This window comes from Zonotrichia leucophrys, chromosome 2 (genome assembly GCF_028769735.1).
Source record: "Zonotrichia leucophrys gambelii isolate GWCS_2022_RI chromosome 2, RI_Zleu_2.0, whole genome shotgun sequence".
Classification (NCBI taxonomy): Eukaryota; Metazoa; Chordata; class Aves; order Passeriformes; family Passerellidae; genus Zonotrichia; species Zonotrichia leucophrys.
The window spans coordinates 131176254-131204098 of NC_088171.1; the positions used below are offsets into that span (position 1 = coordinate 131176254).

The following is a 27845-nucleotide window of genomic DNA, read 5'->3' on the forward strand; positions in this document are numbered from 1 at the left end:
AAAGGTGTGATGACTGGGATTAGATTTTGTCAACAATCATTCTTCCTTCATCAAGCTACTCTAGCAGCTATCTAGCTCCATCACCATCCTACCCTGGCTGTGAAAGAGGAAAATGTTCCCTGTTCATCTACTGGACTGCTGCTATTCACTGGCTCTGGCAGCTCCCCTTAGCAAGTGTTTTCTTACATGGAAGAACAGGACTCTCAGAAGCATTCTGAGGCACAGTCCAAGCACAGATTTCCTGGTCTGAGGCAGCAGGCAGACATGACTGAACATGAGCTCAGTGCGCAACACAACAGCACGCGCAGGGAACTGCTCACTCTGCATCCCAACCCACCGCTGTGGTGGTCTTTGGAGCGCAGCCTTTCCTGGAGTCTGCACTGACCACTTCAGTGGAAGCAGGGGTTCAGATAGCATTCACTGGCAACTCCTTACGCTGGCTGCAGTTCAAGCAATTGACGAGAAAGAGGAAAAGTTTGTCATTTGACAAATTCACAGCTCAGCCATTGCCTCCTGAAGATGTCCCCAGATTGAGCAGTAGCTCATGGATGGGTATGCACCTCTGGGCTTGGCAGGGCACCAAGAGTTGGCTAGCAATGAAGCAAGAGAGACCCAAACACAGCCAGGAAAAGGTAGAAAAAAAGCTCTCTTTCTTGAACAAGGAAAGAGAGCTTGTGGGTAAATGTTGCTGAAAGAAACCTGGGATGTGAACAAAGAACCTGTTGACTGTTTGATTCCTCCTGTGCTAGCAGAGATGGGTCTCTGAAAACAGACTAGACTGTAGCGTCAAGTTACATACACCATCAGTTTCTATTCTCAACAGGGAAAAAATTTATTCCAGATGTTTAATTAAAAAAAAGACATAACAATTATAATTTCTGAAGTTTTTCAGAAGAAAGCACTGAAATTCATCTACCAAAATCAACTGAATTTCTAACACCAGTATGCTCCCTACTGCTGTTAAGAGACTTAAAGTACTATGTTTGGAAATCTGACACTGCCATACAACCACTTCCTGAAGATCTTTCTCTATTATTGTTATTATTCAGTTCCTTCAAGCTCCCTTTAGGGATGAAAAGCCCATATTTCCAGCACTAGAGTGTGAGATGGCTTTGGCAGGGCTGGAGGAGGGCAGAACACCTGCAGCCTCAGCTGGGAAATGCCCCTCAGCCAAGCAGTATGGGAGCACAGCTGGATTAGGAGCAAAGAGGCAGTACTGACTAAAGCTCTGGATCCACTGGACACATATGAGCTGCTTCCTGCTCAAATACCCAGTGCAGAAGTGACTCCCGAGCAAGAAGAGCTGCAGGCTTGAAATGGTGGGAAAGAAGGACAAATATTTCCTCCACAGAAACTGACAACCAATATCCAAAGGAGGATCAAGTCCTGCAAACTGTCCAACCAACAAAAAAATATGGCAGCAAAATAAATTTTGTGTGATTTTTATGGTGATGTTCTACGTGTAGCTGCTTATTTAGTCTTTTATCTCACTTTTTATCTCTCCTTGTGTGAGAGAGGGACATGAGAAGCTGTGTTTCAAACAACACCAGAGCACTAACTGGGCCAACATGAAAATGCTGAGGCAAATGGCATTGGCCAGCTCCAGAGATGCTCTTCCTTGTACATAAACTAACAAACTAACAAAAGTTTAGAATTATAAATGGAACCTGAAAACAAGTTGGATTTGAGATTTCTAGGCTGTAATTAGCAGCACAGCTGGTGTTCTGTAAAACTAGAAAACTGCAATTTGCTTGAGTGCTGTGTCTCCTACAGCTTCCAAAGGCCCTCATCACACTACATTACAGCTCATCCAACACCCCATGGACTCCCTCAGCCTAATGATGGGAACCTGCCAGCATTTCCTCTCTAAAACACCTCCAGTGTCTTCCCATCATCTCTTAATTACCCCAAATAACGCTCTCAATACTGCCATGGAGATATTTGCAATCTATCACACAGAGTTTGCAGACAGATTAAAAGGAAAGAGACTGGTGATTAGCACAATGCTACATGTGTTCTGGTAACCAGGTGTTTGCCATCTCTAAGAAAAGAATAAAAGTGCCTCTCCTCAGATGGGACCTAAATGCACTTGCCCATCTCTCCTCAGTCACCTATGTGAAGAGTACATAAAAACTTCCTTTTCTAAATATTTTTATGCCTCCATCAAAATCAGTTAAAATAGATCAAAATATTAAAGCCTGCAGAGGACTGGGCAGGGCAGATGCTGTCAGACATTGCAGAAGACAAACTGCACGTTGCACAAGTTTACTGCCATGGACACTCTGCCTGCAAGTGTAGAATAGTAATTTCTTAAGCATCAGAAATCCTCAGCTAATCACAACAGCCTTGGCTTCCCTGAAAGATAGGGAGTTTACCAGTTCAGACCAGTTCACAAACTGCCTCAGTGACTCTAAAAACGTCTTTATTCCCACTGAAAGGACTAAGGAGTAATAACCAACTGAAATGTTCATGTTTCTTCACATAAACAGCTTCTGTGGAAACATTTCCAGTTCTTCCTTTTTTAAGCGCATCAGCCATGAAGCAGCTTGCCACAGATCTTGTCTATCAGTGGCATATGCAAGCTTCAAGAATTTAATTCATGCTTTTCTTTCCTTTTTGCTTCATTACGCTTCATTATAATTGGTGAGAAAAGACCCCTTTGAACACCAATAGTCAGTATGACCATTACTTAGTGAATTTTTCTGAGGTTAGCTATCAGCAAAGCAAGAAGCCATGAGAGTTCAGTTGATACAAAGAACTTGATATGGATGCACTAGGGAAAATGCTTCTTTTTACTCTGGTCAGGAGATGTCTACAGCCAGCATGGCACCAACAGGTGCGCAAGCTGGTACTGAAGTTTAACTATACACTACTGAAGGAGATGTTTTGAGAGTGAAATTGCAGCTGCACAGAAAACATAGCAAGATTCCCCTTGTTGAAATGTAGCCATTTCAATTTCTAGAAGTTGAAATTTGCTCTGAATTTGCTGCCTGTGCTTCCTCCCTGAGGATGGATAAGAGGGAATGGCACCACCAGCAGGTACCCCCTTCCCATTGTCCCACTGTGGAAGTTGAGCAGAGAGATATTACAGCTATTAGAAGCAAAGTATTCAGACAGACTGAAACTTTCCACTTGTTAGCTCTTCTACTTTCCAGAACTAACTGAATGGTTATAACTTTAAACAGCATTCAAAAACTACAGCAGATCACAATTGGCCCTATACTTTTAAGGTACTACTCTTCTGAAATGTATACATGGGATTTTACATCAATAAAATACTTTCATTCCACTCTCTGCTAATATAATGCAAAACAGTTTCAGTTTGCTCTGACTTTGATGTAGTTGCCTTTCCCTCAAAAAGAAACAATATTCATGTGAAGCCAAAATGGAAATGGAAAAAAAAATGCTACCAAATATTTGAAGTTTTGAAGGCTATGTAAAACTACTTCAGATTGTTCTGGACTGGCACACATCCTTGTAGGGAGCGTGTAACTATTATGGTGTCCGAAAAGCTAGAAAACCCAAAAGTAAAACAAAACGAAAAGAAAGAAATATACCAATATAGCACAAAAATTGTCACCTCAATTAAAAAAACCCAAAAAAACTAACACTGAAGATTCAGGAAATATGAGGAAGTATAAAGATCAATACATTAAGTAACTGATTTACTTAGAAATAAAAGCAAGAACTTATAAAAAATTTACTTGAGGCAAGAAAACAAACTGTATTGCTTAAAATAAAATCTTACCATCTTGAACCATAATTTTAATGATTTTTCAATTAATTTAATGTATTTGGTCTTAAGCCAATAGCTATTAAATGATTTTGGGAGGAGGCTATGTTTAAAGTATGGAAGTGCATTAAATGAAATTTTCAGAATCCAAATTAACAGGCATAATTTGTGTCTTGTCCATAAGCCATGTCCATGAGTAACAGTGATATCATGATGAAATACTATTAGACCATCATTGGTCTAATAGCTTTAATAGTGCAATAGTATTTTGCTTTCATTAACCCAAAGGACCATGGCAGAAGTACTAGTGTTATTTCTTACTGCACAATCTAAATTAATATTCTAGAAATCGTATTTCAGAATGTTCATTTCAGCTTGAGGATCATATCACCACACCTGTAAGATCAGTTATACTCTGGTAAATGCTGACACAGTTTTATGGCTACATAATGCACTGTGGCTTTAAGACTCCCTGGACACAGTAAAAAATTTCTACACATGCATAGAGTCAACTGAGTTGTCTTATCTTCATTTCAAATGTTTTTGGTGAACTAGTATGAGACTAAATTTATCAGCGTCCAAAGGAATATCAAACAAAGTCTCCACAGTGCAAAACACAATGCTCATTCAAAACACAATCTATGGAATTTATTTTAAATAGAAATCAATAATTTGTTTCTCACACAATCTTCACATATTTTTATTTTGCTCTCCTCTTTTTGTTCTTTTTTTTTCTTTGTTTTTGTCAGATTTTGAATGCATAAAGATATTAAATCTGGATTAACCAATCTACTATGGAGGCCAGTTTGTGAAAGGCCCCTTGGTTACCCACAGCTGTGAAGACCCAGAAGGTCTCTCCAGCCTTGTATTCCTGCAGAACACCGGTACAAAGAGAAGGGCAGAACACAACAGTTGGCCACAACAGTCCCCATCAGCAAAGGCTGCAGCATTTCCCAGCTGAGAGAACAGCATTTCACCACAGGTTGCACAGCAAACACACAGGCTGCTACCAAAGGAAATGAAATATTTAAACAGAAGAAAGTGATGCATTTCAGTCACGCGTGAACGGAAACCCAGTGAATAAAAATTATACAATGCCACCATGAACTTGCCCTTAAGAAACACACAACAGTTTATTTTGAATAGTATAGAATACCCAACACAGCAGAATAACTTTCTTGTCCTTGAAAGTGGAAGAAACACAGGCAATTTTTCCAAGCATCATAAAAAAAAAAATTAAAAAACACTGAAAGAAGGAGTACACTTAGATTCTTTCTGGAAGAATCCTATTTAGTTTGCTTTTAAAAGACCAAAAAATTTTAACAGGCACACTTTGTTTTGGTTATAGATTGATAATCCAATCATTCCAAAGCTGGGAATTTGAGAGATCAGAGGTTCAAACAATGCAAAATAAAGAATAGGAACTCACAGGGATGTCTGATGTTCAGGACTGCATATGCAAGCAGTTAATCACATAACAGAGCTTGTCTACAAAGAGCTCTTCAAGAAAGACTGAGACTGTTGAAGTGCACAAATCCTTCCACTGGGAAGCAGGGAAAGATAGTTTATTGTTTAAAGGCTGCAAGGGCAGGAGCAGCAGCTGATTTTAGTTTCTAATGAATACAGTGGGCATTCCTCTTGACCACGGGTTACATTTGTGGAAAAAGGGAATAAGGAGGAAAAAGAGGTTCCATCTGATGAAGGCGGAAAAGTTACTTGATATCAACTCAACAATCTAAAAAGTCTGTTTTGAACTAGCTTTTCTACACTAGTTTTAGTATAGTGACAAAATTAATATTTGTGCTCAGAGACATAGATAAAATAGAAAATCCAGTTTAGATATCATACAAAATGTCCTGGAAATGTAATGCATTAAAAATATTTTAAAATTAAAGATTTACCCAGATCCTTAATGAGTGATAATGCCTCCCATGATATAAATGCTCCACCACCATCATCCATAGCTCCCTGCCCAACGTCCCAGCTGTCCAGATGTCCACTGACCAATACAACCTAAAAAAGTAGTTAAGAAAAGACATGAAAACACTGAATCAGAAAATCCTGTTTAGCACTTAAGCATTTTAATGATCTTGTAACAAAGTTGACATTTTCGTTTAGAACAGGAGGAAAGAAATATTTCAAATAAAATTAAACATTGTTCTCTAGTTGCTGAATATTAATCTGGGATTCTACTACTTTAAACCACTGTCTAAGGGAAACTAGATAAGCTGTGAGAAATGTTTAAATGCAAGGTTTTATCTCATACATTACGAAAGTGCATACTTTCCAGTGATGCAGGACTGCTACACTGCTGACTCGTGAAATTTTCTTTCATAGTCCATCCGCTTAGGCCCTTAGGCATGAAATTTGATTAATCCTATTTTTGGGTGCATAAGGAAAAAATATGAACTTAGACTGAAGCATTCCCAGAGGTTTTTGTTTTATTATATACCTATGGTACTTGTCACAGAGGACCTCTAATTTATTACTGGATCCCCTAAGTGCTACAACAATGACAAGATATTTTATAGTTTATTAGTCATGAGGATATTTTAAAACATGGTAGCAAGTCCCAGATGGGTTTTCTGCAAAGAAGGTTTTGTGACTACAGTAGAGAATAGTAGTATGGGCATCTCCAGAAACATCTGCTTGCAGATCTGAACCCTTCAAATGTTGACAAGTAGCATCAGACAAATACCACAAGTGTGACAGTTCCCCAGCTGGGCCTTGAGCTGAAGGGCTGATGGATCTATGATTACAATGGAAAGATCAAGGAGGGATAAAAACTGAGCCAAGCAGGCAGTGTGGTAAAATGGTACAACAGCACAAAACCAAGAGCAGGATGTATTCAACCTATGACAACTCAGCAGTAAGGAAAAACTGAAGGAGACCCTGGAGCATCCACCTGTGTTCTGCTCAGAACTGGCCACACACAAAGGGATGCTTCCCACTCTCTGGTTAGCTGATGTTGAACAAGTCTCAGACTTGTGGGATCCAGAAAAATATAAAAAATATTAATTCTTTCTTCCACCTTCTTCTCCCTAAGGGATGAGGATCTCCTGGCATATTATCACATCTACCATTCATCACTGGACAACGAGTCTAGCACTGTAAATGAGAACATAATGCATTTTCCTGTTGTAACTCCTGGAGGGCAAGAGTCTATGCTGCAAAGTATGCAGTAAACATTGCAAGGAAGTAACTTGGAGCCCAAACATGTAAATCTCTATTTTCTTCTTCATGTCAGATAAATCTGTTTTCACTGGTTATTAAAATTAATGAACCATCATGGCAAGATAAAAGGTATCAGGTACTCATCATACATCAGTGTTTTTTCATCTAACCAAGAATAAACTCAGGTAACATAACTGAAATACCCATAGTATTAAACAAAAGTCATGAAAAGGAAATAATCATACCCATTGAACTGCCATGGGTCTACCAGAATGCACCAAACCCCTTTAAATTTAGAAAACAGAGTGTGAGATCTTTATAAATGTGTGTGTTACAAGAAACAGAACAGTCATGCCTTAGAAGCAGAAAAAGCTTTTGATCAAAATCTGAAGAACAGCTTACTCTTTCCTTCTCATGCGTCAACTCCCTTTTCTGGTTATCCAGCCTTAACATGTGTTTGCTTTCCAGCACAGACTCATTTTCTTGGTAGAAAATAGACATGCTGCAATCTTTATTCCAAAACATCCCCTCCTTCAAAAGTGCTTAAACTGGGATGGATGGCCCCTCTGTAAAAGCCTCAGAATTTCTCAGGGGTATTCCTGTGAGTTTGTGATTTAATGTCATGACCTTCAAAGGGCCAACGCAAAAGATTGCAAACAGCACATTTTCCAGGGACACTGCCCTGCAGTAGAAGTACTTAATAGCAACATAGCTTGAAACCAGATCATCTGAGAAAAGCAATACCAGCTTTGGAGGTAATGTTCCTGAAATGAGAGCAGAGAAGAGAAAGGCTCACTGTGACTGTTCTTTTTGCTTCCTTCTAAGGGAGGACTGTGCACATGTTCACACTTGCTGGTAGTGAGGCCAATGCATGAAGGAATTCTGCTCTGTGTTCTGTTCATTCCTGAACGTGCAGCCCCATTGCAACCTGCCTATGCAGGGGAGAGCTCCAACACCACCACACTTTGCAGCCAACTGATGCAGATTCAATACAGTCCACTCAATGAGGAATCCACAAATAATACTATTTTTTTTAAAGAACAGAAAAGGCTCTGAGTGAAAACACAATTGTCTGTGGTATAAAGGACGTCTATTCCACAGCTTCAAAACCACCATGCGGTTTCTTTGTTCTTAAAGCAAAAATTGGTTTTAAGAAAATAAGTATTTTGTCTCCTGGGAAACAGAGCTTCAAGATTAAGTGAATTATTTAGAACAAGTTTGTAAACTCATTGAGAAACAACCAAGTTTACAATAGGATGCCTTTTCTTTAGCAGTGAAAAAATACATCGCTAACACTGTTCCCTGGGAGCAATCTCAATAGTGTCTGAGTGGGAATTACTCCTCATTTCTGTGGAACAACACATATTGCAACAGCAGGAAATTCTGAATCAGAAGAAGGTGGTGTAATCTCATTTGGGGTTACAGACTCCAATTGTAAAGCTTCTTCACCAACTCCAGAACATTACACCAAAACAGATCAAGGTTCAAGTGGATTGAGAAAGTCACTTAATTTTATGGATGAACTTCAACTTAAATTTACTGAAGCTGTTGCCAAGAGCAATTACATAAATACAACCATTGTACCTCTATGTGAAAGTTTCTTCAAAACAGTTTTTTTCTTCAAACTATGATGTTTTTGTAGCAGCTGCTGAAATGAAAGTTTCACTGATCATGCTGATAGCCATAGACATTCTTAAAATAAGACACAGTTATAAAATAACAAAACCCACTGTGTTTATCTTGGTCTTTAAGTAGATGGAATATGTCTCAGCAATGAATGGAAATATTTCTGAAATTCAGTCTAAATCACTATATTCTTTAAAGTAATATAATAAAATAATAGCATTATAATACTCTGTATAGGTGGGCTAATAACAAAGACAGTTAAAGCTATCAAGGACATATGATTATTGCATTTTCCACACTGCTTTCAAAGCTGTTATGTGATTCTCAGCTCCAAATCTACACAGACATTAATAATTTATACAAAACAACCCTATAGAAACACCAGAAGAACACAAGCATGGCAAAGCAATGCTTGTAGGTATCTGTAAGTATAAGTATTTGTTTTAAATATGCAGAGAAACCACAAGTAACTGTACAGGACAGTACATATTTGCCAAATTCACTAAAAATAAATATGGAGTAAGACAGCTTGCATGCAACATGACAAGATTAATCTTTCTTAGTCTATTTCCTTCTGCATCAGCATGACGTTTCCTATAGTCTGCCTTTAGGTCACGTGCAGCATTTCAATCAAGCATATTGAAATATTTTGAAAAGAAATTAATATTCTAAACACAAGAAAATTAGGAAGAGGAACCACACATTCACATACATGTGCATATGCCATCCTTTTCTAGGCAGGATGGTTTATGCCACTAAAAAATAATCTCCCATCCCATATGTCGTCACACAGGCCAATTGCATTTGTCATGCAAAAACTTCATAAAATGCAGGTGAACTACCTTGTGCTTGATTAAAAAGAATATTAAGAAATGTCTATCCTAGTTTTAGTTAAAGAAAAGACTTCTTTCTATGCAACCTTAGAGATCATAAATATGAAACATTAGGAAAGAACTACAAGCAATATTTTCAATCACTTCATTTAATGTAGAATAACATTTGTATTAAGTTTTGAAAACCACCATGCAGAGTTATTTCATGTCCCTCAGAGAGATGTGTATCAGGTAATGCAAGAGTAATGGAAGAATAATGATTCTTCATCTTTGCCCTTCATGGATGAAGAAGACTTCATGGGTGGAGGTTTGGGTTCACAGAATAGGATCTTTATTGAATGAATCTGCCCATCAACACATTTCACATAGAAAAGCACAGCAATAACTTTCAATATTCAAAACACTGAAAAGTACTTTTCTTTACATCTTCCTTCAGCAGACAGTGAAGATAAGGAGCACCTTAACTTGCAAGAGGACAGCAAACTTATACAAGCATCACATACACAAAGAATCACATAACCACAGAATCACGGGATCACAGAACCAGTAAGTTTGGAAAAGACCTTTGAGATCATCAAGTCCAACCTATGACCAAATTCCACCATGTCAACTAGACTATGGCACTAAATGCCACATCCAGTCTTTTCTTAGGCATCTCCAGGGACAGTGACTCCACCACCTCCCTGGAGAAGCCCATTCCAATGTCCAATCACTCCTTCTGTGAAGAAATTCTTCCTAACGTCCAACTTAAATATCCCCCTGTGCAGCTTAAGACTGTGCTATCTTCTTCTTGCTGGTTGCCTGGAAGAAGAGACAAAACCTTACCTGCCTACACCCTCCTTTTAGGCAGCTGCAGAGAATAAGGTCTCCCTTGAGCCTTCTTTTCTTCATGCTAAACAACCTCAGGTCGCACAGCCACTTGTCATGGGACTTGTTCTCTAGACCCTTCACCAGCCTTGCTGCTCTTCTCTGGACATACTCCAGCCCCTCAACATCCTTCCTAAATTGAGGGGCCCAGAACTGGCCACAGCATTCGAGGTGTGGCCTCACCAGTGCCCAGTACAGTGGAAGAATGACTTCCCAGGTCCTGCTGGCCACACATTCCTGACACAGGCCAGGATGCCCTTGGCTGCCTTGGCCACCTGGGCACACACTGGCTCATGTTCAGCTGTTGTCAATCAGCACCCCCAGGTCCCTTCCTGCCTGCCCCCTATCCAGGCACTCCATCCCCAGCCAGTAGTGCTGCAATGGGGTATGACCAAGAGCTAAACAGGATATTAGAACCAGATCAAGCAGCCTTAGTCACGACACATCCAAATCCCAAGCATCTGTATGCCAAAACACCAAGCTTAAACAGTGAAGTCCTCTAGACTGTAACTCGGGTTCTTTTCAACTCTTCATGTACATTTTCAGTTAAATAATGCTAGAAGTTAGTTGTTTCCTCAGGCAACAAACTAAATTTAAGCCCATCATGCTTAACTTGCTTTCAAGGTTTACAGTGTTCCCCTCCAGTTCACAATTACCTGGAAACCCATTAAAAATATTTCTATTCAAATTTTTGTGGTTCACTTTCTCCAGTTTTCTTCCAAGTAAGTCCATCTGAAATTCTAAGTACCAAAACAAGGTCTTACATTATTTAACTGGATATTTTCCTTGCATGAACCCCCTGCCAGTGCAGGGGTATTTCTGCAATACTTACCTTAAATGTATAAGCAGCATATAAAGTTGATTTGTGTTTGGACCAAAATCAGAGGAAAACAGAAGTCAGATAAAAATTAGGATCCCAAATTTAATCCAATTTAAAAATTGCCTATAATTTCTCTCCTTCCCCACATACTCATTACTCATTTTTATTCTCACAAACACTCCCTCACTTCACAATTTTCTATTCTCTCTAGTCCAAATTAAATTTATGGCACTAAATAAACTATGACTAAAACACTCTTAATCCCAGCTTCTCTGGACAGAGGAACCCAGCACCAAATTCAGGCCTGTGTTCCTAAGCATAAGGGAATACATTTTTAGTAATTTACACATTTGGATAGCATTACAGCTATGAACAGCCAGATGGCTTCAGTTTATAAGGACTGTGCTAACAGCATGAGAATAAAGGAAAAAAGAAAGGCAGCATATCATGTACCTAAGTAGTAGGCATCTAAAACAGCTGGCATGACTAAATTTAAGTCCATCATGCTTAACTTGCTTTCAAAACTATGACTAAATAAAGTCTTCATATACACAGATTTACAAATATAAAGTAGTAAATATGGCATGGCAATTTTAGGATGCATTAGTATCATCCACAGTAGTAGCTTCCAAATATATTTGGGAAAATGGCAACACCGAGCAATAGCATTTCTGCTCCCTACCCACATAGCAAAGCTGGCACCAGTTTTCACAGCATCCTTCCTTAAAGCACTTCTTAATCTGCAGAATGTATTTCCTTTCTCCCTTCTTATGGGGGCCTTTTTTGCCTTGACTCATTCTCTTCCTACTCCACCTCAAACCTTTCTCTCTTCAAGTCGCACAGCAAAACAAATGCAACTCTTCCTACTTGATATTTTGTGTCCAGGCAGAACTTCATTCCTGTATGCAAACCAACATTCCTCAAGTTTTAAAATATTTATAATAGTTATTTAATTTGTATTATGCAGCAAGATTCTGTATATCAGTCCCTTGGCTTTTCCACCAAAGGCCTTCCGAAACCTAAACAATCTGAATTTGTAATCCTGTGTGCTGTAGCACCACACTGACTGCAGCAAACACATCACACATCATCTTCCATTCTGGAATCTAACCCAGCTCTTCCAAGAGCAGGATAAATACTTGACCAAAATTTCTCAAGCACTGCATTACAAAGATAACCATTTAAACAGTTCTTGCTGGGACACTGTGTTTTGTATACACTATCATTATTCAAGCTCAGCATTTCAACCTTTGAGGAAGACAGGATGACAAAGCTGAGTGCCCATCAGCAACACAGAGTCCTGAGTATTGTAACATAGTACATATGGCATGGGATTAGAGCTAAACTAACATGCAAGGTAAGATATACACATAATACATATATTTTAATATAAACTCTCCTGTATTTTAAGATGTGCGGGGCATTGCTACAAGAAGAAAAATACTTTGTCCAGTAATGCTTAAACACAAGCCTACTCTACTGTGTGTAATTTTGTCAACTTCAACAGCTAAATTCAAGCATGGAGGTGTATCAGAGATATTCAGTTGTAAAAAAAATTACTTGATTAAAACTCTTTATGACAGTCTACTCTGGCCATTCCCCAAATATTTGTTTTGGGCTACAAAGATTTGTGTGTGTTTGTACTTGCCTTTAAGAAAACACTAACTGCCCCCAGTTAAACTGCAATTAGATTAAATCATGCCCTACATGTAAATCAGGAACATCACCACATTTAGTGGATTTCATTTTGTATATATAAGGATATTTCAGAAAATTAGTTTTAGCTTTGGTGTCCAAATAATATGACTTCACTGTACAGCTCCTTTTATTAGATTTTACACACATTAGGAATGGTTTCTAAATAATCAGTCTAGCTGTCTCAACTAATTTACCGTCCTAAAGATATAGTGAAGTTCAGAAGGAAAAAAAAAAAGATTAAAACAACAACTATCTTTTCTACTTAATATGCAGTGTATTAAGTCTTAACTTCCAGGCTTCTGGTTAAATGACAGATCTGCACATAAAACAGAAGTGACTCAGTCACACAAGAATCCAACCCTATTATTGCTAAAAATCTGATTAACCTTCAAAGAGCCCCTGTGTCACAACATACAGTAAACTCTACAAAGCTGAATCTCTACTTTGTAGAAGTGATTGGAACTAAAGTGTTCTTGGAAAGTACTGCAATCAAACCTCCCTGTTTAAAGTAAATCTCAAAACCACTTAGTAGTTAATAACTAGTAGTAGTAAATGAGCTGGTATCATTTATAGCATGTATGACAGTGAAGGAGAAAATTAGTCTGAAAAGAAATTATTACTGATAAGAGAACTGTAGTAAAGGTAACAAGACATAGAAACTATATGAGCTTCAAAAGATAACCAAGTATTGAAATGACTACCGTTCTCAGATTAAATGTTGGATTTTAAGACTTAGAATTTCCATATTTAAGTCCTCCAGCGCCTTTTATTTCCTATTCCTGAGCTGTGACATTTCAGAAATAATACCACTCTTCATAATACTCTATTTTGAAAATAAGGATATAAAATTACATATTTCAACCCACTTCTAGAGGTCTTAAGAGGAAAAATTGTAACAGTAACTACTTCTAAACAAAATCAGGTATCACTGAAATATCATTTACCCTTGCATAAAGAAGATGTTGTATCTGCTTTTTGATAGTTCAAAGATCAGCAAAGAATCTCTGCAATACCCCTGTAGGAAAGCTTAAATGGCATCTGAGTTGATGTGAAGAGAGAAGCTCTCTTTTTTCTACACTTATCAAAGGAAGACTTCTCATACATATATAGTAGATAATTTTTATAATCTAGAGTATATATTTTTATATTTTTCACTTCAGGGATATAAAGGATTCCACATTATTACAGATCTAGCAATGTCCCCACATGTTCTATCTCTGAAATTCCTTTTTTCAGATATCATAACTAATCTCAGCTAAAATAAACACTAATATCCAGTACTACTTCTTTTGCTGAAGCATTTACAAAGCCTGCTTGTACGCAGTGATACTAGGCATTACTAGCAAGCTTCCCTTTTCAAAACTGTAAAAACAGTAGATTTTTCTCCAAAACAAATTACAAATATTGTTTCCTCTCAAGAACACTAGATGATCCCTAATAAGTCAGAACCTTGCCTCACTAGCACTGCTTTAGAGCATTGTGATGACCTGAAATGTCCTGAAAGCCATCCTGAGTAGCTACCCCTCAACTGCCCTCAAGAAAATAGACTTTACAAATCCCCCAAGAAGAATGCTGATGGAAGCAAGTCAAAACAACCCTTACATGGCTGTAGGAACAGCAGAGCACTGTAAGAGAGGAGGCTTAAAAACTAACACTTATGTCCCTGTGCAGACAGCAGGCCTGGGAGAAAACTTGAGGTTGGAAGGGACTTCTGACTGTGCATTGATTTCCATATCCTGCTCACAGCAGGATCAACTTGTATCTGATCACTTAAGAGTTTTGTCCAGTCAAGTACTGAAATTTCTCACATTAAAAATGTTATAACTTCTCTGGAAAACTGTTTCAGTGTTTACCCTTAGAAAAATGTTTTTTCTAATACCCATTATCACACAAACCTTTTTAAAAAATGTGCCCTGCTGGGCTATCACTGCAGCATGCAAAAGTCAAACTGGATTTTAAACACTGTCAGCTGACAAGCCTGCCTTGTGAGCCACACCTCCAGATGCTTTTATTATTCATCACCACCAACTGAACACAATGAAATTTTTGCATCTTACCACCCCGTGGTACATACTACAAGGAGTACTGATAATGTAATCCATTCTCCCAGAAATGTCCCACTTCTACAGTTACAATGACCTATCAGAACTAGCAATGCCATTTGTCCTTGTTTTTTTATAGTGGATAGTGGCTCCAGGTCTTTCTGCTGTGATAACTAAGATTTCTTTCTCTCACAGTTCACAGGCCTGTGCTGACAGCCTGTGACAGAGGCTTTTCTGATCTTTCCCTCTTACTCCACAAATCCTCCCATAGGTTAGGCTCTTGCCATTGCCTCCATGCCCAAGGGACTTCATTGTCTAGTATGCTAAGACACTCAATAAGTCTTTTATTTGATTACTATAACTCTTTTTTACTTTTATGGCTTATCCTACATTCCTGGCACCTGCACAAGGTTTCTCAGAATTTTGCCAAGATTATCCTCTTATTAGTTACAGGGTTTTTTCTAAGATTCTCATTATTCATTACTGATTTTTTTTAATCTGCATGTAACATTTTCTCTTTCCCATACACGTTGCTTCCAAAGTGTACAACAGATGTCTCAATGCAGCACTAACTTCAGGCATTCCCAGAACCTGCAGGAACGCACCATGGAATAAATCCAGAGGGAGATGCTCTGCTAGACCTGGTAATTACAAACAAGGAAGAACTGATTGAGAATGCAGTGAAGGTCTGCAGTAAACATAAGATGGTGGGGCTCAGGATCCTGAGAAGAAGGAGTAAGGCAAATGGCAGGATGTGAGCTCTGGTCTACGGGAAAGTAGTGTTTAGCCTGTTCAAGGACCCATTTGTACGAATCCTATGGGAGACAGAGCGAAAAAAGAGTCCAGTAGAGCTGGCTGTGTTTCAAGCATCATGCTGGGGACCAGCTGGAAAGCAGCTTGGCAGAGGAAGGAGCTCAGGGTCCTGGTGGACAGCTAATTGACCATGAGCCAGCAGTGTGCCTGTGCCATAAACAAGGCCAATGGCACCCAAGCTGCATCAGGCAGAGTCCTGCCGGCAGGTTAAGGAGGGTGATCCTTCTCTGTCACTCAGCACTGGAGAGACACAGCTTACACATTTTTGGGACACATCTGTGTGCTGTGTCCAACTTGGAGCTCCCCAGAACAAGAACAACATGACTACACTGGACCACAGGTGTGATGGAGGTGTCACCGAAACTGCAGGAAAAACAAAAACTCTCCATCAATATCTTTTCAGTGTTAGAGAATAAAGGCATTACTTTATTCTCACCAGGATGTTGTTCTGACCAGGATGCACAATAGAAATAATTTCATCCACGCATGTCCGGGTTGTGCAGTGAAAATAATTCCATCACACATGGTTCTTTACTAGATTTTTCACACATTTACACAAACAAACCCAAAGCAATTCTTTGGTTCAATGTTCATAGGTCCCAAATTACACAGTTCTTAATATTTGGGTTCCTATTGATCACTTCACCTTTGATGATAATTTGGTCCTCATTCTTTGCCTCTTTTATTAATTTTTTTCCCAGACCAAGTGGGTCCAACACACCAGGAGATAATGTTCAAGGGAAATCTTTGTTAATGGTTATTTGTTTCTTCTGCATCTTCTGGCAACTCCCAGTCCATTGAGGTGTTTGGCTCACCAGGCCTCACCCAGGGAAGAGAGTCTTTTGAATAGAAACTTCAATACCCTTCTCCCTGTGCAAAGAAGAACAAACCCCTGACTAAAGTTAGTTTAAAAAAATAAATAAAAATTGGATAATTTCCAGCAAAGGCAACAGAGAGCTGGAATTGGAGAAGAAAAGGCTTCAGGATCTCATCAAAGTGTACAAATTCTTGGTGGCAGATGTAAACAAGGGCGTGACAGACTCTTGTCAGCAGTGCCCACTTACAGAACAGGAGGCACCACGCAGAAACTGAAATAGAAGAAATTCCACTTTAAAAAAAAAGCTTTTTTGCTACAAGGGCTGTAGAACATTGAAACTTCTGTCCAGAGAGTCTGTGGGGTCTCTGTCCTTGAAGATATTCAAGACCCAAGCCTACACAACCAGCTCTAGTTGACATGGCTTTAAGCACGGGGTCAGGATATGTGATCTCCTGAGGTCACCTTTTGTAATTATGACACTGATTCCAGACAGACTAATTCACATTTTCTTCTGGATCTATATATAATCCCCATTTCTTTTGCTCAGAAAATTTTGTTACAGATACAAAAAGCAGAATACAACTTGGAAATCAGTTCTATCAAAGCCCAGTATGTCCTTCAAGATCCAGATGGATACAGTAAAACTGTAATCTTCAATACAGTATTTCACTACCACAAGATAAAAGACCTCTTTTCTACTTAGGATAGTCAAAATCATGGTAAAAATTAAAATTGGTGTGAAATCCATTTTATTAAATATTTGCAATTCATTTCTAAAAGTTTTATGAACTGATGAATGAATCCACAGAAACAGAACATTACTTGGCTTGCAACATGCAAGAAAATATCTTACACTGACCATAAAAATAATTACTTTATATAGTGTATGAAACATGTCTTCAAGATATCGACATAACTTTCAAACTACAAGTCTTCTTTCACCAATGGTAGACCTTTCAGTTTCTTTTTGTTCCTGATCATTAAAACAGCACTTCTACTGAGGCTTAATTGTGTACTTAAAAATAATTCTTTCTCATTTCTACATTCATATTAGTTCATTATATTGTATTGATGTCTTTGTCAGTAAAATGGGACTAAGCAACTCTTTATTATGTAGGAATAGAGTGAAGATTAACATTTATTCTTCTATTTATGACAGCTTCCATGGAAAATACTAACAAATAGAGACTTGAAACCCCTGTCTTATTTAGAAATTATTGGAACTGTATGCATTCACACAAGCAAGAAATCAGTCCACAATTTCTAGTACCTACGAAAGTCACATTCACAAAGACACAGCAAAGTACTTGCAACTAACACTGGCAGATTTCTCTACTCAATTCTACTCATGTATCTCAAAAAACCAGAGTTTTGGTACAAAGCAATAGCACACCCTACATGTTTATCTGACCCTAATTTCTTTGTTTATATACTCTTGTGAAACTTAAAGTATGTTTGACACAAGTTTTCACCAAGATAGAGAAGAGGCTGATTTTCAAACTCAAACAATGTCTGCAAAAGACCAGATGAGACAACTGTTGTCAGGATGATTTCCAGGATGGAATTTCTGCTCTAAGTTAAAAGAGTTTTGCTTTATTGGAAGCAGTAACCCAGAGGTTCTGGAACGCATTTAGAGCGCAGGGGACTTTGGTAAACCTGGTGCAAAGTACACATGTGGCAAAGCAGGAAAAAAGAGTGACAATATGCACTCCAAGATGTTTGGCCTACTCCAAGGCTGAAAGACAGTTCAAGTGCGTGAGTTGCCTGGGCTCTGTATGTCTGCTGCCTGTTACCATCTTTTAAAGCATGCACAGATGTGTCCAGAGAAGGGCAACAGAGCTGCTGAAGGGTCTGGAGCACAAGTCTTATGAGGAGCAGCTGGGGGAACCAGGGTAGTTCAGCCTGGAGAAAAGGCAGCTTGGGGGGAACATTATGGCTCTCTACAACTACCCAAAAGGAAGTTGTAGCCAGGTGAAGGTTGGCCTCCTCTCCCAAGCAGTAGTAATAAGACAAGAAAAACAGCCTCACCTCGTGCCAGGGGAGATTCAGATTGGACAGTAAGAAAATTTTATTCACCAAAAGGGTTGTCAAGGACTGAAACAGACTGCCCAGGGAACTGGTGGAATCAGCATGCATGAAGGTATTTAAAGGGATGTAGATGTGATGCCTAGGGACATGGTTCAGTGGTGGACTTGGCAGTACCAAGTTAACAGTTGGACTCCAAGATCTCAAAAGTTTTTCCAACCTAAATGATTCTATGACTTGATAATTCTATGCCAGACACAAACCAATGCTTTCCCAACTCAGAATAGAAAGCAGATGGATAACTCAGAGACTTGCAGAAATGTGAAAAACAAGTCAATTGCATTAAGAGAAAGGGAGGAGATACAAAGGTTTCTTGTCCTGCTCTTTTCCAAAATCACAGTGTGATTACCACAGATGGAGGACCATAAAATGGAAGTTATCTCACTTGGAATTCCTTCAGCATATGTGAAACATTTGAGTATGCATTAGAAGGAATATGTGGAGTGATTACAGCATTTCCCCAAAAAGTGGGAAAGCTCTCCTCAAGGTCACACTCTGGAATCAAACTGAGCTGTGCTTTGTACATGGAATCCACCTCCATCCTATCGTGTGCCTAAGGAATGGCTGCAGGCTGGTGTCATCTCTGCATTTTCAGAGGCACAAATTTCTTCATGTTCTCCATAGCATGAGAAACCTTTTGAGCTTGTGATTTTTTTCCCCCATGTCCAGCTACAGAGAGGAAATGAAAGAAAGAACATCTGAAACACCAGCTAGATCCAGGTTATACAGATAGGTTTGTGTGATGTGGGTTTCTGTCTACTTGGACTTAACATCAAATTTATGTCCCTAGGCCACATAAAATCTGTCAGTACTAACTAATACTCCTGTCACTTCACCTTAGACTTAAATCCCTGACCTTCACATGAAAGGTTGTGTCTCATTGCCAATGTCACCTCCCTCTAGTTTCTCTTCCTATGGCTGCAAGCTGAAATAACTTATTTACCTAACTATCCCTGCACTCCCCAGTGTTACACATGACAGAGGAATGTGTGCTTACAGAAAATATGACACCTACATAGCACTGGCTAACCAGATGGCAAGCACCACAAACTACTATTAGACACGAGTCTCTCCTCTAAGATAAATATCAAAAGACCCTACATTCAGTCAGCCTCCCCAACCCTGACATTGAATGCAACAAAATAGATTTTTAATGAAACTTTGTGTCATACTAAAATTATTACTGCTGTTCTATTTGTACTTCATATCTCCTTGTGTTGGAATGAATTTAATTTTTCCTTCAGGCACTGTTCTCAGAGGCTTCTATTCTAATTTTATTAGGTTTTGTGTCTCTAACTTTCAAAATTAAACACAATGGTTATCACAGTAGTACACAAAACTGATTATATGTCCTGAATTAATAAGCTTGAAAGGCATGTTTAGTTAAGATTTTATCAGGGCTGTACCTGCTTAAATATTTTAATAGGTGAATGTTAAAAGAAACTTATTCTATCTGTTAAATAAACTTCTGACAAGATTGCACAGAGAGAAACAGAGACATGAAGAACAAGTTTCACCTAATGCATCCACTCCAGTTCTTGTTATCCGACATAACTGCATGAAAAATTAGTATTTTTAATTATTTGAGTGCATTCAGCAATGTTTATTCCCACATATTAATGGTAATAAAACAGCAATTTCAGAATAACTGATAGGAATCTGTAGCTATTTTTCAACTTTTCTCCTCCCACTAATGTCTTACACACTTCACTATTCCCTTTCCAAGCCATTCTTGGAAGCTTCATACCTGTTGAAACAAAAACATATGCTTGAATGTTGGCCAGCATTTCTTATGTCCATCATGCTCTTCTCAAGACACTGAAGTCTTCAGGCAGACATTTTTTAACCACGCAAGACAGGGACAGACCAAAGGGAATGTGAATCACCAATTTGTTCAAAGGTGAGGACATTTGAATTATGGCTTTTAAAAATTGTTGATTCCAAGGTAAGGTCAGAACAGCAATGAAAGTTAAGCATTTATTTAACTGATCTTCAAGAATAAGTAGAAGTGTTCACCTGGATTTTGCAAATTCTACAAATGAAACAAAATGCAAATTAACTAGTTCTATTACTAGGAATGAAAAAAGACAAAATGACTCTGCTAGCAGATGCTACTCCTGCCATAGTGAAATATGTGTCAAATATCCTTTTGGAAAAAGCTACTCCAAAAAACGGGTCCTCTGCAATGCCCATATCCCTAAAACACATAAGTTGCATGATCATTTTCTGAAACTACCTGCATTCACAAACTCAGACTGGAGTTGCAGATCTTGCTCAAGTAATTCACTTTTACTCTTCCCAGCTGCAGGACATTCAATACAAATCTATCCTAATTACACCATTGTAATCGTAGCAGAGCTACACATAAGGAAGATAGACACAGAACTGAAATATTTCCAGGACTTTGCCTACAGACTTTGCAACTTAACAACCAACCTTACCCTTTCTATTCTACAACTGATTCAGTTATTCTACATGGTCCAAGAAACATGCTTTTTAAAAAAAGCTAACTAATATTTAATTTCTTTATAAATATACAAGGAAAGAAGTTAGTAGAGACAGTAAAGTCAAATGAGGTAAAGAGAAAGCTGCAGATAAAAAGTTTCCAGGATTCTGTAGAAGGGGTTGACTCCAATTCAAGTATGTCATGAGAACATGACTTGTTGCCAGTATGATTAAAACAGCATAGGTTTGAGGTGAAGAGATTGATAGAAACTGCTCCCTGGGAACAGATACTGGCTGGTGTTGTTGCAACATGTTCTTTGTTCTGTGCATATCACCAGTGAAAGTATAAATGAGTACACACATGAACATCTACAAAAAAAGTGTGCTAGATCACCATTGAGCAACAGCAGATTCTTGTACTAAGGACACAATATCCTCAAATTGTCCCAAGGAAACACTGAGAAATAAAACCAGGATGGAAAACCAAGCTATAAATATGTTACAGAAAAACTTTTAAGTGTTTATGAGAGACCTGAGTTTCCTCTGGGAAGAACAACAAAGCACAATAAAAGCTCAAGGTACACTGAACAACAACTGTACTGGCAAAAGGTGGGTATTAAACACATTAGACTTTTCATGTAATAACAAAAGTTGCACTAGAGAATCCCAAAGAGTTTCCATCACCAGGTTATCTTAGCAACTCCACACACCACCCTTACCATAGCTGCCTTTACAGCATCTGGAGACTTTCATTTGCTAGCCTCCAGGCTATCTTGATCATCAGTTGCACCTGTAGGTACACACTGGTTTCCAAAAGCCCAAGTACCTGGTTGTAACTAAAATTTCCCTCCCATCTTCCCCATTCCCAATTTTTAAACTTCAGGGAGGAATCTGGAACCCAGCACAGCTGACATGTGTGAAGGGTCAGTCTTCTTCAGTGGATTACTTTGGCTACCAGGCAAATCAAAAGAGAGAGCATTTATCTCCTAAAGATACTCCTTTCCTCTCCCACTACCCATCTCAGGCTGAATCAGAGTAACTTTGTCTGAAAGACAGGAAAATTAATAATCAAACAAAGGACAGAAGGGAAAGGGCAACTTAAACTGGCAACCAGAGAGAGTAGAAATGCAGAACTTGTATCACATTGCTGGAAAAATATTCCATCACTCAATTTCAGCCTTTTCTCCTGCCTCTCCAAAATTCAGCTTGAATCTCCTTTCAGTTTATTCAAAGAGCCTATTTATTGACAACTTGACCACCATGAAAGATACAGAGAAGAAAACCAGAAAACACTTCATAAAGCACTGTTCATATTTAGAACTTCATAACAGGCCATACATCCTCAGGTATGGCATATGTGCATTCTAACCAGAAAATGTAACATTTCAATTGTCCTCAAATGTCCCACAAGTTATTAAAATTTTAGTTTTCAGAATCTAAGCTCATGAAAGACTCAAATCAACAACAACTTATATATAAAATGAGATGCACATGTTTTTCAATATGAGAAAGTGCATGCAGGTAAAAAATCCAATAGAGTGTTACAAGATGAAAGTTCATTTCACATGACATTTGTAGCAAATTTCTTTTCTGAAGTAACATTTTGGAACCCGGAGTTATACAAAAACCAGAGAACTACATTTTTCCAATACTTGAGGGGAAATATTGATTGTGGTATTATCTAGGCTGGTAATACCAAATGTGATAAAGTAAAATGAAGAACTCAGCCTCAATGATTCTGCATTTTGTTTTTGCAGTGGTTGCCTTCCCCCTAAATCCAGGACACTATACACAACTTTTCATAAAAACACAATTTACTAGATGTTAAATCGTATTTCTTGACTCCAGACTACTGCTATAAATTTTAAAGGCATTTTCTTCATGGCAATCAAACATAGCAAGAAAACTGTTTTTCCAAAGATCTCAATAGAAGGGAAATAACTTAAGTGTATTACTATCACATCAGGATTATTTAACAGTGACCATGATGAAATTCTAGTGAACATATGCCTGTATTTTATTTAGAGATAGAAGCAGAAGACGTTTTCAACACAAATGTTTTTAATCCAGGCAACATATGATGGAAGAGTCATTTAAAGAAATTAACATGTGAGCCAATTCTCCCTTCCATGTACTCTGCAGGGTCTGGACTATATTGTGAGGAGTAGTGGTTATGTGCGGTTTTGCTGGTTTTTTTTTGTTTTTTTTTTTTTTTTTTTTTTTTTGTTGTTGTTGTTGTTGTTGTTGTTTTTTGGGTTTTTTTTTGGGGGGGGTTGTTTGTTTTGTTTCCTTTCATTTGGTTTTAGGTTGTTTTTTTCAAAACCTATACACAAGGACTATTCAATTTCACTTAGTTTCTCAGAATTCATCCCAAAACATCAACAACTTCTATGGTGTTTCTGGACATGTCCAGCACTCCTATATTTTCCCTTATATAGGATGCTATGACAGAGTAAAATTCCTTGCTGATTAAATAGCACTGTTTGCATGTTACACTAGTTTGGTGCAGTATGCAGTTTGATCTTTTCCCAAAAAGCTCTTCCCTCTCAAAATGCAGATGCTTACCACAATAGACTGCAAGTTGTGCCAGAGAAACACGAGTCTCTACAGAGAATAATTTTAAGCAACTTTCTGTAGGTAGAAAGTCTGACGTTTGGGGGTTTTTTTCTGCAAGGGTCACATTCTATTAATTGGGATGCAATTTTTTTTTTTAATTGGAGTTCATATATACTTACTTTTAAAAAGTTACTATTTTCAGTGTCAGGGGTTTTGGCAGTGCATCCATTATAAATGAAAGTACTAGTAAGCTTTATTAGCTGGAATATGTTAAACAGGGGCACAAAGAAACAATTGTGTATGCCTGGTGGTTTGATTGGAAGTTCTTCCTCTCCCAGTGCTTGTTGTAAGTATGCATCTGACACTGAGCACTAGCCACACACCTAAATTGTGTGATGGATGGCATGTTAAATAACATCTCCTGCAAGGAAAGAAAAAAAAAGCAGATTCTGATAGCTTTTTGAAAATAAACAAATAAAAGCATAAAGGCAGCAGAGGACAGTGCTAACAGATTGCAAAAATAAAATCTGAGCAAAAGATGTAAATAATCTCAGGCATTCTTCTTTTGAGTAGTGTGGCTGAAGGTGGGAGCCCCTTAAATTTTATGAAAGGAAAAGTATAACACAACTGATGTGCCTTCATATCAACAGTGCAGAAAAGCAGAGAAGGAGACAGCTCTTTTACTCATGGCTTTTACAGAAGGAAGATACAAGGAAACTCTGACCCTGTGTGAAAGCCTTTGAAGCTGTGTATAAGCCTTCTCTACAGCAGCCAAGAAACAATTTGTTGGGTCTTGTCTAAACACTTACAGCTAATGCACTTTAAATATAGTTTTGATTAGTCTGGCTGCATCCTTCTGAAATAAGCAATACTTACAGTATATATTATTTCTTTTGGTTTATAGAATGTGTTCCGTGCATTAACTTCCCATGTAAATAGCCAGCAATTAGGACCAATGTCTAGCAAATGTCCTCAAATTTTCAGTACTCTCATGATGTAACACTTCTTAGACAGCAGAAAGTAAATTAATCTCTCTTTTCCATGAGAGGCTTAGATGAGAATATAACCAGATCTGCCTTGATCCCCAAGTTGGACAAAGTGTCTTTTAAAGAATTTTGTTGTAGCTTTCACATAATTCAGCAAAATGTACCATTTTGGATAAGTCACTGTTAACATCACCCTAAAGGCAGAATACCTTGTCTTGTAAGATTTTACTACACCATGAAGCACCTGAAGGAGCTCTAAAAGCAGGTCCCTAAAATACATATTGGGAAAAGATGGATTATTTCAGACGGTGGAAGTCATCATTTCCAGAGAACTGCTGTAAATAGTCCAGGCTAGTTTCAATTTCCATCAAAACAGAAGTGATCAAAGGACTGGATGAGCAAGAGACAAACATACTAAACTACACATTTTGAATACCAAAGCAGCATCAAAGATGTACAAGGCTGCAAATGCAAGGCCAGCAGAAGTTCAGCCAGTTCCAAAGTGTCTTACAAAGGCAACTGCAATGGCTCTGCTCCCAACAGCTGTGTAACTTCTGCCACTGCCACCTTTGGCTCATTCACTATCTGCTACATAAATGGGCAATTATCAAATGAAAATTATCACTCTTTCACATGCTGCGTATGCAGATATTTTAGAATGAATTTGTTTCTCTTTCATGCTTTTCTCCCAAACTTTCCAGGCCATGGAAACAATCATACACTAAATTAATGAAAACATCTCTTATTAACTCTGACATGCTTCTGTCATGTTCACTAACTGGAGATAAACCAAAACCACTGGCTGTAAGAAAAAAAGAAAAATCAGCTTTGAGAACAAGCAACAGTTCCCAACATCAAGCCTGATTTAATAATGACAACCCACAATTCTATTTGGACTGGGCATGTCTCAAGGCCTCTCCAGTAACAAGACAGCTGAGCAAAGGTAATTTCTTCATACATTGGAATTTGTTCTGCCTTTAAAGTAGAATTTAATTTAATAAGCTAGTGGAACTAACAAAAACAGACTAAAATCTAGAGGTAGAAGAGATGGAATATGACAGCAAACTTTTCTCTTTGTCAGTATTTTGCAGCATTTGAAACATTTAAACATAAACCAAGCTAACTCAGGGAGTTAAGTGATCAGCCATTCTGTAGACAGCTAAATGTCAGGGTCAGGAATCTTTTCATGATATTCCATCTAATATTCCCTGCTTAGGTTATCCTTAGCAATTATTTTTATGTGCAGTCATTTTTCTTCCTCTCCCACCAACCCCCTTACAGAAACAATTATTCTACAATCATTTTTTCCTGCCATTCCCTATCCTGTACCTACATTTTGTGTTCTTTCCATTGAATTCCTTTAAAGTGATAAATACTATTCCTTTGCAGGACAGAAAATTGGAAGCTAAAGATGGGCTTCCAGCTGAAGTCCCATCTAAGATACAAAAAATGGCAAGAAATTCTTGCAATTTCATTATGTGGTGGTGTGTTAGCTCAAGTCAATTCAACGTCAGAAAACTTCTGTATTAGACTGAGAAAAGAAGTGATAGAAAAGAACTACCTGTTCTTGAAAATATTAGTAATAGAAATGGCTGAAAATTTACTATGCTTGGAGAATTTAAATCTATATGCAACCATCAAGAACAAAATATCTGAAGAGGAGAGGTTGTGAGCACATGAGAAGGCCAGCTGGCAGACACCTCTAGGACCCAGAGCAGCCTGCAAGGAATGCTGGCTTTGAGAATAGACTTCCAATTCACAAGAGCTGAATAATTAGAGATTGTCAAATATATTATCTGACATTTCTCATTTCTCTCTCTCTGTCAGGATTTAAAAAACTTGGGTCTTCTGTCTCTTACTATCCTGTGAAGTCATTCTTGTTTTAATTCTCTGTGCACATACCATGATTCACACCTCCCTCCATCCCTTTCATTACCTCCCCTTTGTAACCTCCTTTTTTTCTGACAATCCTAATTCCACAGTTAAACATGACAGAGTAAAGGATTTCTCTTTCTACTGCCCAACCATGTCACTCCCCATGCCTCAAAATCCTCTTAGTGAGTTTAATCCCTCAGCTTCCCCCACTTTGTCAAACAGCTTTCTGTACTTGCTCTGAACTTCTGGAAGTTTAATTTTAAAATCTGTTTTAAAAACTTCTAAACTTTTTACAAGGCAGCATTTTAATTGCTTCCTATGTGTCATCCACTTCTTGAATCCCTAGTTTCAGTGGTAAAATCTTTGGTAGGGTAACTACCCTATTATTCTATTTAAGTGTTCTGAAAAGCTGGAATACTATGGACACAACTACAGCTATCTGCATACAGCAAAATTAGGAGGGCAGTCATATTCTTTGTTCTAGGTGAGAACAAAGCTCAGTCTCCTTTTCTTATTATTGGACTGTAAATTTGGCAAGTATCAAATATTCCCACAGGGAGTAACTTCATGACTGTATCTGGATTTCAAGATTAAGAAAACACACCCGAGACTTTTCAGTGCCTGTGAAATTCTACCCTACTACCAGCACAAATGGTACCTTTTCAGCAACATGGACTAAAGTCAAAGCAATAAACCCATTTAATGCATTTCTCTAGAACATCTAATCAGCTTCAGTGCTTATTGCAAGGTGCTTAGTGACCTGTACCTAAAAACTGACAAGGATGACAAAATGCTGCAGGCAGTGCTGTGTCACAGCTGCAGCTCCTGTGGCAGAGGAAGGAACAGAACAGTCAAGGTCACAGGTGGTGTCACCACCAACATTCAGTGTGCTGAAACACATTGTATTGGTTAAAATGCAACTAACTTCTGACTCCTTAACTAAGATTAAATTTGCACAAGTCAACAGGATCACTTCCAGAAAAAATACTTCCTCCAAAAAAAGAAGAGTCCAAGTGCCTGATCCAGCGAATGCAAGGAGGTTTTGGTCATCACATTTGATTTTGAAGTAACAATGAGTATAAATCTTTTCTGTTATTTGATGCTGTAACTAACACACTATAAACATTTATCATAATGAACAGGCAAATAAAGTGGCAGTGTCACCTAGAAGCTCCGTTCAAAGCATTTTCTGTTCTGATAAAAAATTTCATAAGCTAAAAAAACTTCACTGCCAAGTGAATCTCCAAAAGACACACTTTTGAATGAGAGAGAGAACACAGTAATTTCACATAGATACATTTATATCTAGTGTGTAGAGTCAGAGCTGGCATCCATCACATCTTTAACTTGCAGATTCTTCTCATCCTCTCCTTCAGGCCTGCTGTTAGATAAATATCAAATTTTCAAGTGTTCTCTCAAGAACATTTTACCCCATTTAATATAGCTATGGTAAGTGTTTAAGCCTACTCTGAATC

General features: G+C 38.2%; 1 protein-coding gene across 2 annotated transcripts in view; it reads right to left on the bottom strand.

The window, feature by feature from the left end:
- Positions 1 to 27845, bottom strand: part of CPQ (carboxypeptidase Q) — a 147174-nt gene that overhangs the window by 47933 nt on the left and 71396 nt on the right. For both annotated transcript variants that reach the window (XM_064706455.1, XM_064706454.1), the window contains exon 5: positions 5635 to 5746. In XM_064706455.1, the coding sequence (XP_064562525.1) occupies positions 5635 to 5746 (112 nt within the window). The remainder of the gene's footprint in view (positions 1 to 5634; positions 5747 to 27845) is intronic.